Genomic DNA, 18,373 nt, shown 5'->3' with positions numbered 1-18,373 from the left:
GAATGACTTTTCAAAATACATAAAGGACCTGATCAAATGCCCTTATCTGGAATGAACTTTTGTTCTGGTTTTAGGGGAACATTTGGGCGCGTAGCGCGCAAAAAAAAATTTCAGGCTATTTTATATTTTTTGCTTCAGGACTATTAAATGTTGCTAAAGTTTTTACACCCCCCCCCCCCTCTACGTGCCCAAAAACTTTTTAACCCCCCCCTGTTCATACGCCCAAAACTTTTTTAACCCCCCCTCTTCAGAACTCCTAAAATTTTATGACCCCCCTACATATTTTCCAGCTCCCCCTACCAAAGTAGGGTAACTTGGGGCAAATTGGGACACAGGGTAATTTGGGACAGTGATTTCGGAAATACTTTTATACCTTAAAATAGTCACATTTTGCCCATTTTTGCAACAAAATAACTTTGATATAATGTCTATTTATATTTCAAACCGTTTAAAAGTACCATTCTTCATTAAACAGGAACTTGAGGGCCGTAAGCTTAACACATCAAAATAAGTATTCCATTTTTTTGTCATGTCTAAGCAGAGGTCACGACTTGTGGCTCAATATCTGAATCAATGGTCCGGATTAGTGTTTCTCAAATTAAAAAATAACTTCTAAGCTACCCTTTCAATTAAATAAGACAACAATTGTAACTTTTTTCTTCGAAAATTATAAGAAAAGCTTTCTTTTAGAAATATGCCAAATTGGGGTAAAATGGGACGCCATTGATTTACTGTGTGTTAACTCAAACTGTCCCATTTTGCCCCAAAAAAAAAAGTCCCATAGTAAATCAATGGCGTCCCATTTTACCCAAGCTGTCCCATTTTACCCCAGCCTCTGTTACAGAAAAATCTTGCAGTGGGGTAAAATGGGACGCCTTAAAGACACCTTAATAAAATAATGAAGCCGGAGGCCGACCGGCACCAATTTTTGTGAAACGTAAGTCTACTAGACACTTGGTGATGTACCTTTTGTTTTGTAGTGGTCACTTGTCGCAAGTTGTCGGGTATTAGTATTATAGCCGAGTAAAATCAGGTGGGGCAAAATGGGACATTAGGTGGACCAATTTGCCCTACTTCCCCCTATTTATGAACACTCCCTAAAAAAAAATAAAAAATACAATTCATTTATAAATATTACATTCCGGGATTTACAGATGAACCAGAATAATTTGTCCCATTATAAATTGTCTCTTGGTCCTTGTCCTGATTAAAATGACACCGTTTTTATGTGATTCATTTACTGAAATGTATTTAGTGATGACACCTCTCCTTTAATTTGCTTCTCGAACTTTCCAAAGCTTCGTTCATACATTGTGTTGCCAGAGCATGATTAACTAATTGACACACAGGGCTGACATCGTATGCAGCGTAAAACAAGAAATATCTTTAAAAAAGATGTCGCGATGATTAGTATAAAAGTTCGTTGTTGAAGTCCTGATAAGTGACTTGATAATGTCCAGGTAGGCGTACTAGCGGGGTACTAGTATATTAAGTTTATTCCCAAAATGTCAGTTAATTCCGATTGTGCGTTTGTCGGGGCGTTTGTGAGTTATGTATGATTAGCCATAGGCCACTGTTAACAGAACACAAAGTGAAGATTTGCTATATAAAGTGAAAAATAAAAAAACATAATATTTTATGTTTTTCTTATGCTTATTTCTTGCAATAATGTATTTTAATAACTTTAATGTGTAATAATAGTAAATAATTTTGATGTTTTAAGATTGTAAAAGGTAACACAATTGGGCTATTTGCCACGATGTTATTTTGAATAAATAAGAAATGAATTGAAAGTTTGCACATAAGGGACCGTTCACAAACACTTGTAAGGGGGACCTGATGCAAAAAGGGGGGCCCTGGAAATTGTTGACCCTCCTAAGGGGGGGGGGCTGAAAAAATGACCACAAATTTTCCTTTTTATATGCTTTTCTATTTCTTTTTTGCATCAGCCCCCCTTACAAGTGTTTGTGAACGGTCTCTAAACATTATGTAGCCAGCCCAGAGGTGTATAAAAAATCTCTCAACTTTTTTTAGAATATGGGGGATGAGGCTATGGATCACGAAATGCCACTTGATAAACTTATAATGTAATTAATTATTTACTTATTTATTTGGTTGTTTGTTTGTTTATTTAATTTATTTATTTCATCATTTTAGTATAGATGTCCTGCTAAGAAATAGCTCCGCTCAGCTGATCGGGGGCATCGACCATGATTGGGGGCACCGGGTCTGATTGTGGAGGGGGCAAAAGTCGTTTTTTGGCAATTTTCCTATGGGAGCACATGGCCCCCACCCCATGCCCCTATGACGCTACGCCACTGGCTCCGCTTGCAGTGAGTCACATATCCGTGGCTAGGCCTATTCAGACATAGGGTGAGGCGGGTGGATGGAGGCTAGGCTGTGTTTGCAACTCATCAGTATAACAATTTTTTACCAAAAGCACCCGAAATTTAAACAAAAATATGGGTGCTTTTAAGAGAACTTGCCCAAATATTAAAATGACATGCACATTCGGGTCTTCGCTAGATTTCGCTCCCCTCCGCCTCATGGGCCCCTACCAAAAAGCCAAAAAAATGTGGTCTACGCACACCTGCCGTGATCACGCCACTTTATACAATTGTTTGGTTTCCCAAAATTGATATCAAAAGGAGAGGTAGTGTGGGGTACTAATATTTTTTTGCATGGGGTTTAAGTTTTGTACCCCCCCCACAAACCATGAAATCGCAGCTCAGTGTGGAAATGGCCAATGATGGCGAGTTTCAGTGATGTCAGCCCGTTGTAAATACATGCATTAAAGCGAAACCTGTGTATGTTATTATGGCGGATGTTGAGATGGGGAAAAACAACGCAGATTTAAGCAATAACATGGACAATTCTTCAGAAAATGGCATGGAGACAGATCAAGAGTATGTGTGATTGTATACATCGTTGCAATCGTGTAATTTAATCGTTGATATGTGTGTGAAATGGCCAGAGAAGTTACGGTGATCGCATGCCGGTGTTCACGCGCACGTATCATGCGTTATAGCAATACACTCCACACGAATTTCAATGCTGAATCATTGCATGATCATTCAGTGTACTATGTACAGTCTGATGATGTAATATATTGCCATATATAACATGTATAATGATATAAAGCTTTAGGCCTAGATTCATGTACATGTATACTTATGAATTCATGCTGTTGTCTAGTCCGAATAATCAGACCCAGAACAAAATATTAATTTCTGTCACATGATCGTGTTCTGGGTCTGAACTGTTTCCATTCGAAATCTTGATGGCAAATTGGACAAAAGAAGCACATGGTCCTACTTCACAGTTTTTAAATCCCCTATTCATGTTGCGTGAATCACTCTATTGTGGACCATCCTTTTGATACTTGAGTGTTTGGACAAGCGGAACAGTTTTGACAGGCCTTCTTTAATCTTAGGCTTTTGTCTACCTCTCTGTTCGTAAACAAACGAGGAGGTCGAAATTGTCCTCCTTGGCGAATACGAAAGTCAGCGTAATAGTACGGCATTGGCTGTTGTCGAGTGTCGACACTCGTCACTCGGCAGTATTCTGTCGGTCCAACATCCGGGCTATCTCTATTCTCGGGCCCAAACTGCATGTGGCTCACGGTTTGTTATGAACAACAGAAACCGGCTGTGAAGGAGGCTACATAGCGATGTTGCTGGAGTGACATTCAATTTCGGAAAAAACGACACTCGACCATGGAATTTAATTTTAAGTTTGTCAGTATATAAACGGTAAATCAAGTAAGTTTCTTCCACTCTGAAGACTTCGAAATGGTTGTTTGATTCCACTGACTATTTGCGATCAAAATTTACATAACACCAATGACAGAAATCATCAACAAAAATCGAATCATTTCTCCAGATCTTAGAGGACTCAAAGCGCTGTAATTTCGCTGCAATGATGAATCATCACAATCAGATCGCATCAACTAGGTTGCTGCCGAACGGCGCACACCTATCCGCATTTAGATTGTAACATCCACCAATTTTCCGTGCAGCTCCCCAAATTCCATTGCGGGTGAAGATGAAGGAAGTTTTTGATAACCAAACAACCACCGATTTTTGCGATACAGCAGGAAACCGGAGATCCCGGAGAAAACCTGCGAGAGCGAGCATGGAATCAGGATAAACCAAGTGCACATGAGTCCTTGGGCCGCGCCGGGGCTTGAACCGGAGACCTCAGTGGTGCAAAGCGAGGGAACTACCGCTGCGCTATTAAACTCGCCCTCGCTAAATCACTAAACATTGATTCCTGATTCAATCCAAATAACCTTATCCTGAGTTAGTCATTGTTATCTACCAGAGGGTGCCAACTTACCCGGGGGGGGGGGTACTCAAGTTTGGTTTTGGTAGGGTGTGCCGCTGAGAATTTGAAAGTGGACCCATAAATATACCAATTTTTCAAGAAATTTGGACCCATCGATATACCAAAAGTCAACATTTTCGGCCAAATTGGCTTAGTTTTTACAAATTTTCCCAAAAATTTTGGCTAGATTGAAGCAAAATTGGGCTATTTTCTGAAAAAATTGAGAAAATTATGTAAAAAGGCCCCATCCATATACCAAAATTGGCTTGGAAAAAGGGGTCATTGATATACCAAAATGCCGAAAATGCTACCCATGTTTATGCACGTCCCGTATGGTCATTTGTACTGAGTACCCCGGGTGCCAACCATTCTATGGTACCAACTCAGCGTAAAGGCTTTCTGCCTATGAGTTAAATGTCTTTGTGGTTCTCAACCCTCATTAGGTTGGTCTACTCTAAATTCATTTTCTGACATTCAATTGAACAATTTTTTTTTCAATTTAGGGTTGCAGAAGCAAAGAAAAATGAAGGGAATGAACTGTACAAACGTCAGGCGATGATCAAGCAATTGAATGCTATTCAGAAGCAATTGGTAAGTATTATAGAAGTCTTATCATTTGCAGTGTTTGCTTGTTAAGAATTCTGCATTCTTAGCATGTCAAAAATACAAGCATCTACTGTTTTTACCTGTTGCATTTGCAAATCCTTCCGGGACTTGTTTGTAACTATAATGCAATACATGCAGGTGTGTGGACAACTTCTCTACAGGGGCGTACCAAGGCCTCCGAACCAACAGCTGACCAGTACTAAAATGACTGTACCAGGACAAATGCGGGTGAAGCATGCTGTCTATTTTAACGCTAAAATTGGTCAAAATTGGAACAGTTGTGCCCAAAAAGGGACTAAAGGGAAATGCACATAATGTACAGCATTTTGTCAATTCAATTCAATTTCGAGCCAGTCCCCCCCCCCTCCGGTCCGTACGCCACTGCTTCTGTGGTGCACCTCTTTTAAAGTTTATACCATAGATAGTAAAACATCACTTCTTTCAGGAATGTTTCCAGTGTCTTACATGTACAGTAGCAAGACATTGAGGTTTGTCAGTCATTAGAATGAAATTTACCATCCAAATCTTTCCTTTCAAACATCAGCCTGGTTGTGGCCATTAAAAACAAGGGTATTTATAGAGAAACTTCTGAACCTTTGAATTTTCATGATCATGATCTAAGGTCTGACTGCTTGAAAATTAATACTGGCATCTGGGCTCAGCAATTCATTTTATATATCTGCTTACTGAGATAGTAAGACCTCACACAAAGTAACACAGTTATTACAAATACGTCTATAGTTTCGGAACTATTAATCATATTCACAATATTTTCACATGGACAGACAGGTAGTTTATACATGCGCATTTATTTTTAATACCCTATTTGCCCAATTTTTTTCAACATAACAACACGGCAGTATTTTTTAAAGAAAACCCATGAATTTAAAAGTTGCAGTAACTTGTATTGATGTGAATCCAGTGTGAAGACAATAGCAGGTTTTGCATACAATGCAACTTTTTAATATGAGTTTTTTCCTTAAAAATACTGCTGTGTTGTTAATGTTGAACGTCATTGGATGAATGGGCTTTCAAAATGCATACATAAACCGTCTTTCTTTGTTAAAATATTGTGAATACAATTAATAGTTCTGCAGCTATAGACGTATTTGTAATGGCTGCATTACTTATTGTGAGGTCTTTAATTCTTCTGCATGCCTTGCCTACCACGAGATGATGAGATGTCTCTTTTTTCCTATGTAGTACTAATGTAATGCATAATGTAGTGCTTTATTCTTTGCAGATTTCTGAGGCTGTTTTTTGTATCAGCATGGTGATGAGATTATTAATATTCCCGTTTGTTTTTCTTTTTTGTGGTTCCATGTGCATGTGTTTTTGTTGCAGCTAAAATTTTTGTTTCATCTGTGTATTTTCCCGAAGATGATGAAAGCCAAGGGTACAAGTGTGTCCTTTATAAGTCGTATCCTGCAAGCAGAAAGGTTGAGTACCTGTGAAGTCGCGGTTCATACCTTATGTCGCAACCGAGCCTGAAAATTAATACTAGCATAACTCGTGTGTTAAGGGTATGCAGGTATGGTTTCTTCTGCATGTTGTAATGTGTAGCATGAAATCAAGTTAAAAGAAGTTGTCCTGAATGTTGTAATGGTCTCGCTAATTATTAAAAATTGTATTAATTACACTTGGACAAGATACAATGATTGCAAAATTGAACAAACCTTTGGTTCTTATATTGTGCATTCAAGTTTACACACACATTCCATTGGTGGTTGTATAATGGAAACTTGTACAGCACATCATCCAATAGTTTGATCAGCTCGTAATTCAAGTCCTATACTTTGTCTACTTTCTTTAACACCCAAAATATAAACCAGGTGCGTCAACTTTATTTTATTGGTAAAAGCCTAACATTTCCCGCCGATTACGAGCTGATCAAACTATATGCTCAACATTTGCTCAACAATATGGTTACAGGTTGATAGAGTCATTAGTCCCTAAACCCAATAACTTAGTTATACATCCTAACCCTTACCCTTGTAACCCTAAACTTTGCAATAACCCTAACATAAAATCTAAGCCCTAATCCTAACCCTAAACTTAACCCTTCGAACCATAACACTAACCCAAACTTTAATGCTAACCCTACCCTTAACCCTAATGCCAACATAAAATGCCCAAAATCTTAACCCTTTTCAGACTATCGACCCTTCAGATTAATGGACTGTCCCCAACAATTTGGTTTGTGGTGCTCACAGAGAATGACTAAATCATGAATGATAATTTAATTTTTTTAATACAAGTTTTTGGAGTAAATAACTTCTGGAAACAACTCTTTGTCTTAAGTCAAATAAGATGTCTTGAAATATTCTCATTTCTCACACTTTTTTCCTAATCAGTTATGCTTGTTCTCTTTTCTCCATAGGAACATGCCCGATGTGTGCAAGTTATTACAACAACAGAGCTGCAGCCTATATGATGCTGGATAAGTACCAACAGGCTTTGGAAGATGTACAGGAAGCACTCAGGCTAAATAACAAATTAGTTAAGGTAATTGATCCCACAGGTGTTTGATTTGGATCGGAGGAGTGGGGCTACTCAGTACAAATGACAATATGTTTCCTGGTTGTCCGTCATTCCTTCCGTCTATCCATCCAAGGGGTTAGACAACATTGTGTGAGGTGCACTTTGTGACTGAATTGTCAAAAGGTGAATCAGAATATTGTTAGTGTTTACAAATGCAGGACTATGCAACATGTGCAAGAGATCATTGTCACTCAATAATATGGGGAAAAACAGGTAGCCGGTATACAAAAAAACCCTGGCTGTATGTCCTGAGTGTCAGGTGCATGTGTGATCTAATTGACATCCTCATCCCCCCACTTAATCACATCAAAATACTGATTTTGGTATAAGGTGAAAGTTCATATTTTTTTCATAACCCCAGTGAAATTTAGACCTGAGATATGTTTAGTTTAGGTAGTATGAACAGTATTTTGGTGGTTTCCACCCCAGGAAGTCATGTACTGTTCTACGGGCCACTGTGATGTAAATTTTTGCTCCCAGCGAACCACTGGAGCAATTGAACCTTGATTTAGAATTCAATGTTTGGGTGATTGGCCTCAATGTGCGGTAGAAAACCTCAGGGCTAGAGGTTACTATCTAATTAAATTATGAATTTAATTAATTATTTCATTAATAAATTAATGATAACAATAATAATTATGATTCTGCTAAGTGACAGATAAATCTAAATAATTTGGTGGATATGTAGGATATATGACAGATCACAGATTTGACACCCCCAATTAATTTGGAAAATGTTCAAGTAAAGTCAACAAATTTGAGATCTATTTTGACATTTTCAGATTTATTTCAGATTCACATGGATTTAATTGGACTGGACTCGGACCGGACTCGGCTTCGAGTCCGAGTCCTTTTGTGTCAGAGTCCGAGCCGAGTCTTTTTGTGTCCAAGTCCGAGTCCAACAAAAAGTGGACTCGAGTCCGGACTCGAACGATACATCACTGACTATCGGACCACCGACCTTGAACCACTTTGTGATTTATATGTCAATTATGCGAATACTATCTATGGACAATATATATCTATGTACTATTTAAAGAATTTTGAAACCTTTCTTTTGCAGGGTTATCTAAGAGAAGCCAAGTGTCATATAGCATTAGGAAGTGCTGATGCTGCTGTAAGAAGTTTAGAAAGGCTTGCTGATATAGAACCTAGTAACAAACAGGCAGAATCAGAGGTATTGCAGCTTTTACAAAATAAATGTATTAAGACATAGGACCAGGAGAATTTCACTAACATTTATAGCATGTTGTAGATATGCATCGTAAGTTAAATGTGAATGTGATTATTATTCATGTTAAAAATTTAGAAGGAAAAATTGAGCTTGTACCAGTTGGACTATGGTGAACAGTATTTTGTTTTTTAACTCGGTAGAGCTTCTGCGAGAAGTTCCCAAGATTTACGAAAGATGTTCCTTATTGTATCGAAGCCAAAGAAGAACTCTAATAATGGAAGCAAATTTGTTTTGGCGAGTTCACCAAAGTCCAAAGTGATTTTGGTAGTCCCAAATGATATACTTCTCTTTGAAAGTCCAAGAATGAGGCTGATTGGACATGTTACAAATGAGATATCTCCCTAGCCTTGTCTGCTTTTGTACTGCCATCATTTTGACTCTTGCACATCACACATTGATGGAAGTTTATCCAAAAAATGTTGTGATGGAAATCATCAAATGTTGTCCCAAAATTTGTAAGCAAATCACCTTTTGTACACATGGTAGCTAATTATGGTCTTCCTTTTACTGCTATTTTATGAGTTCATGAAGTTTGTGAGTTCATTTACATGACACAGCAGAGAGATTTTGAGAACATAGTTTAGCTCCATTATTATACTCATGCTGATGATAATTAATATGTTTCCTGTACATTTTGTAGATGAGAACGGCCAAGTTGGTACAACTTCATGATTTGGCTGCAGAGAAGGCTTTCATTGATGGTGACTTCAGAAAGGTGAGGAATTCTTATACGAATCAATATTTACAATAAAAATATTGTTAGTTTTAATAGGATTAAGACGTAATTAAGTTTGGTTTTAAGTTCACCGCTAAGCACCATCAGTGATGGGGGGGGGGAGGGTCAGTCTCCTAACAACAGCACTTTCATTTATAGGACATCATCAAGCTTTTTGTTTGTTCCCTATAGGAGCTTATATTGTTTTAAATGGTTCAGGTTGCTATGTTGCCAAAAAAACCAGAAAAAAAGTGCTAAACACACACACCCCATCCTGCGAACATGTAGCAGGAGCACTTTTTCAGTGCTAATTTCACTGCCATTGAAACATAGCAAGTTCCTATTCTGTGATAGGATTCTAATACAGCATTATCAAACTTATGAAAACATCAAATGGAACAAGGAACAAAAAGACATTAAGAATGTATTGTATTAAATAATACAAAAATGTGTCCCCATGCTCCCTGGTTACATTGAAAGGCTTGACATTGATGTAATGATTGCTTCTAGTCAGTATTGTGTGAGTTAAGCATAAGCAATCAATATTATTATTGACTTGTAATTTCCCCTTTGACCTATCTGTTAGGTTGTGTATGATATGGATAGGGCCATTGACAGAGCACCTGCTAGTTCCAGATTTAAAATTAGACGAGCAGAAGCATTAGCCAAACTCAAAAGGTTCTCAGAAGCACAAGAAACAATCAAGTAAGTTAACTGTTATCTTTTGACAGGTGTTTCACATTATTTTGTTGATATGTCATGAAGGGGGTGTGAATGGTTGATTGAATGGGGTCATCAATCATTGGTATGCCATTGGCTAATTCACTAGGTCCCTCCACATTGACATATTCAAGTTCTTGAGGCACACAGTTTCTGGAGTGGAAAATATGGTACTTCTGTGGAATTGTTTTATTTTTTATTATAGCAGGTTATTGCGCTGGCGGGGGGTGGGTACTTGAATTACTTTTTCACAAGGATGTGTGGCTTAATCTGCAAAACCCTTACCTATATCCAAGCATAATTTTACATGAACTATGGACCCTTTGTCCTATCTGAAGATGGGTGTTTTTTTTTGTGGATGATTTTAAGTCCATATATTACTGCTATTACATTTGTAGCACAGACTAAATTTTGCACATAGCCCACAAGAAAAAACAGGATTTTAAGTCAAAATTTGGTAATGTACTGTCTATTTCATGCATAGCTAAAGTACAAAACATTCCAAAGGATTTCTCAGAAAAAAACTACCCATTTGAGCAGCGCATCCATTTATGCATCTGTGTGTACCCGTGGTGTTCTTGCCCCTGGTACAACTTCAATCCTCAGTGGAAGGAGAAACCAGTCCAGTCGAATAGAGTTTGGCCTCCCTTCCTTGCTTTGTAAGTTGCTATTAAGATGTAATGTTTATATGATAATTCTCATATTGAATTCATATTGCAGTGGCTTATTACTAAGAGATCCCATGAATGCAGATGCCCTGTATGTCAGAGGTCTATGCCTTTATTACCAAGATAGTATAGAAAAAGCACAACAACATTTCCAGCAAGTACTAAGGTTGGCTCCAGACCATAAAATTGCCATCACAGCTTTTAAGGTAAGTGTTCTTTATTTAAACCATCAAAAACATAGTTTTGGTGGCTTCTGCACTGATTGTGCTAACATCAATGGTGAAATTTAGCAGGTGACGGATGTTGTTCCATGCCATGAGTCCATAATGTGGCCTTTTGAGAATAACAATTGTGGAACTATGCGACGATTTTTGTCCCAAAGTGTAATCTGTCATGCCGAATGAAAGATAAAATACTACATGGTATGTGTGAAAAGCAACCTCATTTTCACTCCAAATATTTGCCATTTCCAATGAATTTTCAACAAAATGCAGTGTCAACTTTTATCTTTAACCTAATATTATTTTGCCAACTTTCGTTATTTGCCTTCAGGGGTCATAATTTGCAGTATTTTACCTGGATAATTGCAGCGAAGATGGTTACTCTTGAATTTGAAGAAAAATCGAAAGAACACCTATAAAACACCTGTACAACTTAATGCCAAGATGATTGTGCTATGACTAAACTAACCATTTTCATGCTAAATATGTTTGTAACACTTGATAACACAACTCTTTTGTTTGTTTGCAGAAATGTAAATTATTGAAAGGTAAAAAGGACCAGGGCAATGAGGCCTTCAAAAAGGGTCAATTCCAGGCAGCATATGACTTATACACAGAAGCACTTTCAATAGATCCACATAACGTCAACACAAATGCAAAGTTGTATTGTAATAGAGCAACAGTAGGAGCCAAGGTAGGTATTCTATGCTGTCTCTGTTTGCGTTCATAAGTGCTGTATGTGGGCATGTGTGTGTATTTACGGTGTTAAATGTGGACACACAACTTTCAGAATGTGGACCTCACGGCAATGGGGACTCGTTGTCTATATCTTTCTTACCTTATAGGCTATGTATAAACTCATTGGTGTTATCTTAGTTCCAAAATTCTATTTTTGTTAGTGAAATTCTTGTACATGGTATATGTAATACCTTAGAGATTCATTTAATGGTGCACATGGGCTCCTCTGCCTTTGGCTAAATTTCATGTACAAATTGCTGATGGGAGTATTACGGGAGGGCACTTTTAGTTTGTACCTAAAATTACAGGGAGCCCATGTGCCACGTTAGGTGAATCTTTATGGTAGTTGTTTGATTTTAGTCATTTTATCCATGATCTCAATTCTCAAGACCATCTTTGGTCTTTATGTACTTCAGGATTGTCTTATAACTTAAGCACAAATGCTCAGTGCCTTTGTCTAGTAAAGTTGCTGGGTGGGCACTGATAGGGGAATGGGCAATTAATGGAACAATACGGTACATGTATTTGTACTACCCTACCCAAAGAAAAGATGAAATGTATGAAGTGTTTATATGAAGTGATAACATACTATTTGCTCTTTTATTCACAGTTAAAGAGATTAGAAGAGTCCATACAAGATTGTACAAGTGCAATTGAGTTAGATGAAAACTACCTCAAAGCTTACATGAGGAGAGCTAAATGGTAGGTTTGAATGTCTGTCTGTCTGTCTGTGTGTTCTCACGAGGCTATGCTTGTGTGCCTTTTTTTTAGTACAGAAGCAAGATCGTGCAGGGGGGTATAGAGCTCATTTTTGAAGGTATTGAAAAAGGCACACAAGCAACAACCAGTCTGAACAACAAAAAAGACACACAAGATGGAAAAAAAAGACACACAAGAGGTCCGTCAGGCGTCTGTCACGTGTCCGTCTGGTCAAAAAGACACACAAGAAAAGTCACACAAGTCTCACAGACACACAAGTATACCTGTGTGAGTGTGTGTATCTAGTATCTGTCAAGTTAGTGTACATTTTTGTCTGTTATGAATTGTATCAGTGCAATTCTGCTGCACATTTGATTCATATGATACACAGGGCCACCATTTGACATGATTCTCTGAATCATGAGACGCCAGACACCCATTGCTTACACCTGCACATTCTATCAAATGAGTGGTGCAAGTTTAACATTAAATATTATGAACACATTGTTATATTTCCAAAATGATCAACAGTTCTTTTACTCTTCCCGTACCAAAAGTTCTATATCTGTGGAGAAAACCATTAACGGCCTATTCAGCAATTTGCTCATTCAGAAAATCATCAAGATAGGACATTTTACATGAAACTGTTATATGTCTACTTAAGGCCGTGTAAAATTAATATTTTGGTTCTCGTCCCCTCCCTCCTCAATTTCTGGGATTTGTCAGATTTTTTTTTTTTTTATAGATTTTTCAATTTTTTTAGACTTTGGAATGATTTATGAAATTTTCATACATATAAATAAGTTTATTAGAGAACAAGCATCACTTCCAAGTCTTTTTGTGGTACTCTAGGGGGTTTATCCCTCAGAATCTCACATTTGAAAAAAAAAAAAAAAGGGCCTCATCGTTTCCTCGAGCACTGTTGGAGAAGACCGAAAACTACTGACAATGCTAATTTTACATTGGGAAAAAAAACAAAACAAAAAAACACCTCCCTCCCTCATCAATTCATGAAAATCCTCTGGACGAGAACCAAAACATTAATTTTATACGGCCTAAGTAGTGAAATTAGCTACATAGGGTCAGAAATTCGGCGAGAATCCGAGTATCCATTCTCACAAAGATTCTCATCAACAAAATTGCAAGAATCTAAATGCATTCTTGTAAATATTTCAGTTTATCATGCAAAGTTACATTATTCACTTTTAAGCAATTTATACACATTAATATTTTATACTTTTGCTGGGATCACTGAATGGGCTTAGAAGTTTTTGATGCTACAACAACAAGCATTCCACCCGATAAACTAAATCAGCATGCAATGATTTAAATAGTCTTGAGGCCTGGTTCACATAGAGTTTGGATTATTCTTAATCATCAGAACTTCAAATTTATCAAGTGTTCAAATCAAGCTTGAGATCAGTTGTAAGTCTATGCGATATGGGAATCTAATCATGTTGTTTATGCATTCAAACAAATATAGGCAGACATGCCAGTTAGTATAGTTGCACCTGGATTTCAAAGTTGGCATGTCTGCATAGGTCACATTGCAATATCTATCAAAAACAATGTTCATTGTGTGATTGTCTTTCAGCTTCTATGATACAGAGCAATTTGAGGAAGCAGTCAGAGACTATGACAAGATTTATAATATGGACAAGACAAGAGGTATGTCATGAGACGGTTACCCTTTCTAAAATGTCATATTTATCTTCAAATCCAATGGCTTCATATATAATATGGATAAGAAAAGACTGTCCACAACGAACCAGGTGTGAAGTTGCAATTTTCACTTTTTAGATTTTGAATTAGTTGCAATGTACAAAAACAAGCTTTAAAATGGTGTATCACATGTGATAATTGCGTGGTAAATAGTCACTTGATCAATATTCCTGTAAAGATTCCTTTGTTTCCTATTGAATATTGTTGAGTTTATTGAGCCATATCTCTGAATATGCTAGGTCCTGGTGACTTTACACCTGGTTTGTGGTGAATGGTCACATATAGGGTTAGCCGTTTCCAAAATGTCATATTAGTCAAATCCAGTCACCAGTAGTAGAAGACTTGCGAGTTTATGCCTGTGCTTAGTGCACTATTAGATCACTGCTTTAAAAAAAAATTAAATTAAATTAAATTTTTTTTTTTTTTAATGCCATCTTCAATTACTTCTCATTTTTCAAAGGGATGAAATCAAAAATTCCATTGTTTAAACAATAGAAACCTGCTCCAACCAGACAGAATCGCCCAGAACCGGTGGTCGACCGCCGGTCAAGTTTTGATTTGATCCTTAACTAGGTAATGTTGCTCTTTTCTTGCAGATAACAAGAGATTGCTTCAGGATGCCAAATTAGAACTGAAGAAGAGTAAAAGGAAAGATTACTACAAAGTATTGAGTATTACTAAGGCAGCAAGTGAAGATGAAATCAAGAAAGCTTATCGCAAACATGCTTTACTTCACCATCCAGGTAAGTCTTGGTATTGTCATGTCATGTTTAAATGCAGCAGGTAAACAACACTCAACATAATATGCTCTTCACCAGAATTCTGTTGCATTTTGTCCAGATATAGCATGTGGGTTGTAAAATTTATTGAATATGCATTGAACATTCAATAAGTAAATTGTGTTGTATGAACTTGGTGTAACAATTAACAGGTTGTGTACATTGGCAAGCGCAAATGGAATCTGACCAGAATTGTAGGTAAAATTATTGACAAATGTAAATGAAGTCATCAAGAGTGTTCATTTGAAACTGTCATTTTAACATACAAGGGGAAAATTAAGAACATAAAAAATACAAGGAATACACATTTTTTGAAATCGGTGCAGGAGCAGATACGTAAAGTGGATAAAAAAAAGTACGCTAAATGCATTTGAGATCATTTTAAATAGGACTCTTTTTTTGTGTAAATTGGCATTTTTTTCCCGTAACGCCAAAACAAAAACCCTTTTCACATAAAAATTTTTTGGTCACGCATGTGAACCGCATTATACTTGAGTTGAGTGCCCCCCTCTGACACTGATCAGCAACAAGGTGTGCTGAGATCATGTAGTGTCCTATAATAACCTTCTCTCTCTCCCCCTATTCTATGCAGATCGTCATGCTAATAAATCAGTTGATGAACGCAAACAAGAGGAGATCAAATTCAAAGAAGTAAATGAAGCCTACAGCATTCTATCCGATACCAAAAAGCGTTATCGATACGATAGTGGGCAGGACCTTGAGGAGATGGAGGGATTCTCAGGTAAGTGCTATCAGTGTCTAGAAATTGAGGTTGCTCATTCAAAGAAGTTAAAATATGTTCAATAGACTTTTTCAAAAGCTTCAATTATAATTAAATGGCATCTGTCAAATGTATTTAATATGCCAGTCTTCGGAGCAAACTCCCCCATTCAATCCAATATGACGGATGGTAGCTAAGACTCAACTCGTAGGGAGGGCGAGTTAGCGCAGCGGTAATTCCCTCGCTTTGCACCACTGAGGTCCCGGGTTCAAGCCCGGCGCGCCCAAGGACTCATGTGCACTTGGTTTATCCCGATTCCATGCTCGCTCTCGCAGGTTTTCTCCGGGATCTCCGGTTTCCTCCTGTATCGCAAAAATCGGTGATTAGTTGTTTGGTTATCAAAAACTTCCTTCACCCAATGGAATTTGGGGAGCTGCACAGATAATTGGTGGATGTTACAATCTAAATGCGGATAGGTGTGCGCTTCGGCAGCAACCTAGTTGATGCGATCTGATTGTGATGATTCACCATTGCAGCGAAATTACAGCGCTTTGAGTCCTCTAAGATCTGGAGAAAGGCGCTTTATAAATCCAAAATTTATTTATTTTATTTATAAGACACTGATGTCTATAATAAGAACAATTCTTATAACAATTTTTATTCACATATGAGTTACATGTGATTGCAAGCAAAGAAAGGAAGCTTGGCAATTTGTAATTTTGAGTGCTTGGTACAAGACCCAGACTCAATCCTGGCTGCAGGCACTTAAGGGGGGGTACTACACCCCTCGATAAATTTGTGTCTATTTTTGAATTTTTCTCAAAAACTAATAACACAGTGGTAACAAAAGTTATGCATATTATAGGGGCAAGGAGTCCAATTACTACACTGGAATTTCAGTGACCCAAGACAAGCGGTTTGTTATTTATGATACCTTGTTTCCTATCATTATATACTGAACCGCTTGTCTTGAGTCACTGAAATTTCAGTGTAGTAATTGGATTCATTGCCCAAATAATATACATAACTTTAATTACCAGTGTGTTATTAGTTTTTGAGAAAAATGCAAAAACAGTCACAAATTTACCACAGGGGTGTAGTACCCCCTTTAGCTAGATCAAAATCTTAGAATTGCAATTGAACACTTAGGAACCGGAACTGTTTGATGTGCATACTTGGGTGTAAGTATCCTGTGGGCCACACAGGTATGACATTGTACACGTGTGACAAAAACACAAAAGCTGTGTTTTTTTCCATGATACACACATGACACATTAAGTCAAAAACAGCATTATATCTCTTATTAGGGGGTATTTTTGCTACAAGGTTGAAAGTCATTTAGGGGACGTTTTGAAGAAAAAAAAATTGGTTACAGATGTGCACAAAAATGTGCAATATCAATAACTTACAAAATCTTTCATACATTTATTTAGTAATACTTTGATTGGATCACCAGAGATGCCACTTTTCAGGATTAAGACTGAATTCAGGTTTTTTTGTGTTTTGGGTTTTTTTTTCAGCCTGTTTGGGGGGCTTTTTGGCCTGCATTTGCATGCTTTTTCAGGTTTTTCACCAATTTCAGGTTTTTTGAGTGAAACTGAGTGGCATCTCTAAATCTCACTAGTGCACATGTTATGAATAAAACATTATCCTAATGTAGTTGTCATTGTATTCTCATTGCAGGCTTTGATCCTAACCAGATATTCCAGACATTCTTTGGCGGTCCTGGTTTCTCATTTGGTTCCAATGGCGGCGGAGGACATGGATTCCCAGGTGGCTCCAACTTCTCAAGCGGTGGTGGTGGTGGTGGAGGATTTCCTGGTGGTTTCCATTTTCAGTTTAGCTGATGACCATACACATGCTATGTTGGTATTAAACACTAGGAACCTGTCTCACGTCCGATTTGTGTGCATATTTTGCTTGACCCATGTTGTTTTACTTCCTCAAATTGATGTCATCAATGCTTCTTTGTGTTTGTTACTTGTTTGCAATCTCTCATATATGTGGTACACGAGGGATTTTATATGGCCATGTGTTACCTAAATGAGACCTGTGTTGGAAGTGAACAAAATGGATATATCATTGTACCAACAACATTTTGGTACCAAATTTGATTAGCCAATTATATCCCGGTCTTTAGCCAGTCACCATCTTGTGGGTGAATCAGTAGGGTTGCATTCCTTGTTATTGTCATGGATACGAAATTGTGTTATCGTCTGTAGGTTATCACATGATTTTCTTGTATACTTGGAAAGTAATTATATTGATTTACCCAGAAGATGGCTGAAAATGATGTACACTTACCACTTGTAAGCAAAAGATATGAATGATGAAATTAATTCAAACAATATGTCTAATTAACTAGACATATAGGTGATTAAGCTTCATTGTTTCAAATTCATTTGATTGCATATATACTAGGATTATAGACAACATTAACAATTATAGATGACTTATTATTTTGATTCCTGGTCAGATCTGATGCTTTGTACATTGTTGTTTATAGCATCAAGGCAAACAAATAATTTGCTTGTCCTTTCACTCTCTGTGGAAGACGGCATCAGTCGGGTGGATTTTATTTTTTAATTTGATAGTCAAAACATGTAACATAATAGCTTAATAAAGAAGTTGATGTGGGATAACACTTCCTAATACATTACATAATGAGAGTCTTGGGTAATAA

At 37.4% G+C, this 18,373-nt stretch overlaps 1 protein-coding gene across 1 annotated transcript; it reads left to right on the top strand.

Moving 5' to 3' along the window:
- Nucleotides 1–2,788: 2,788 nt before the first annotated feature.
- LOC140155678 (dnaJ homolog subfamily C member 7-like) lies at nucleotides 2,789–18,336 on the top strand. Its single transcript, XM_072178603.1, is given in 14 exon segments — nucleotides 2,789–2,906; nucleotides 4,830–4,872; nucleotides 4,875–4,917; nucleotides 7,313–7,437; nucleotides 8,537–8,650; nucleotides 9,348–9,422; nucleotides 10,009–10,127; nucleotides 10,863–11,016; nucleotides 11,561–11,725; nucleotides 12,380–12,471; nucleotides 14,063–14,136; nucleotides 14,787–14,933; nucleotides 15,562–15,711; nucleotides 17,374–18,336. Coding segments are annotated over 14 exon segments (1,554 nt in total). The 5' UTR covers nucleotides 2,789–2,817; the 3' UTR covers nucleotides 17,538–18,336.
- The last annotated feature ends 37 nt before the right edge of the window (nucleotides 18,337–18,373 follow it).

This window comes from Amphiura filiformis, chromosome 6 (assembly GCF_039555335.1).
Source record: "Amphiura filiformis chromosome 6, Afil_fr2py, whole genome shotgun sequence".
Lineage (NCBI taxonomy): Eukaryota > Metazoa > Echinodermata > Ophiuroidea > Amphilepidida > Amphiuridae > Amphiura > Amphiura filiformis.
This window is presented reverse-complemented; position numbering and strand designations above follow the sequence as displayed.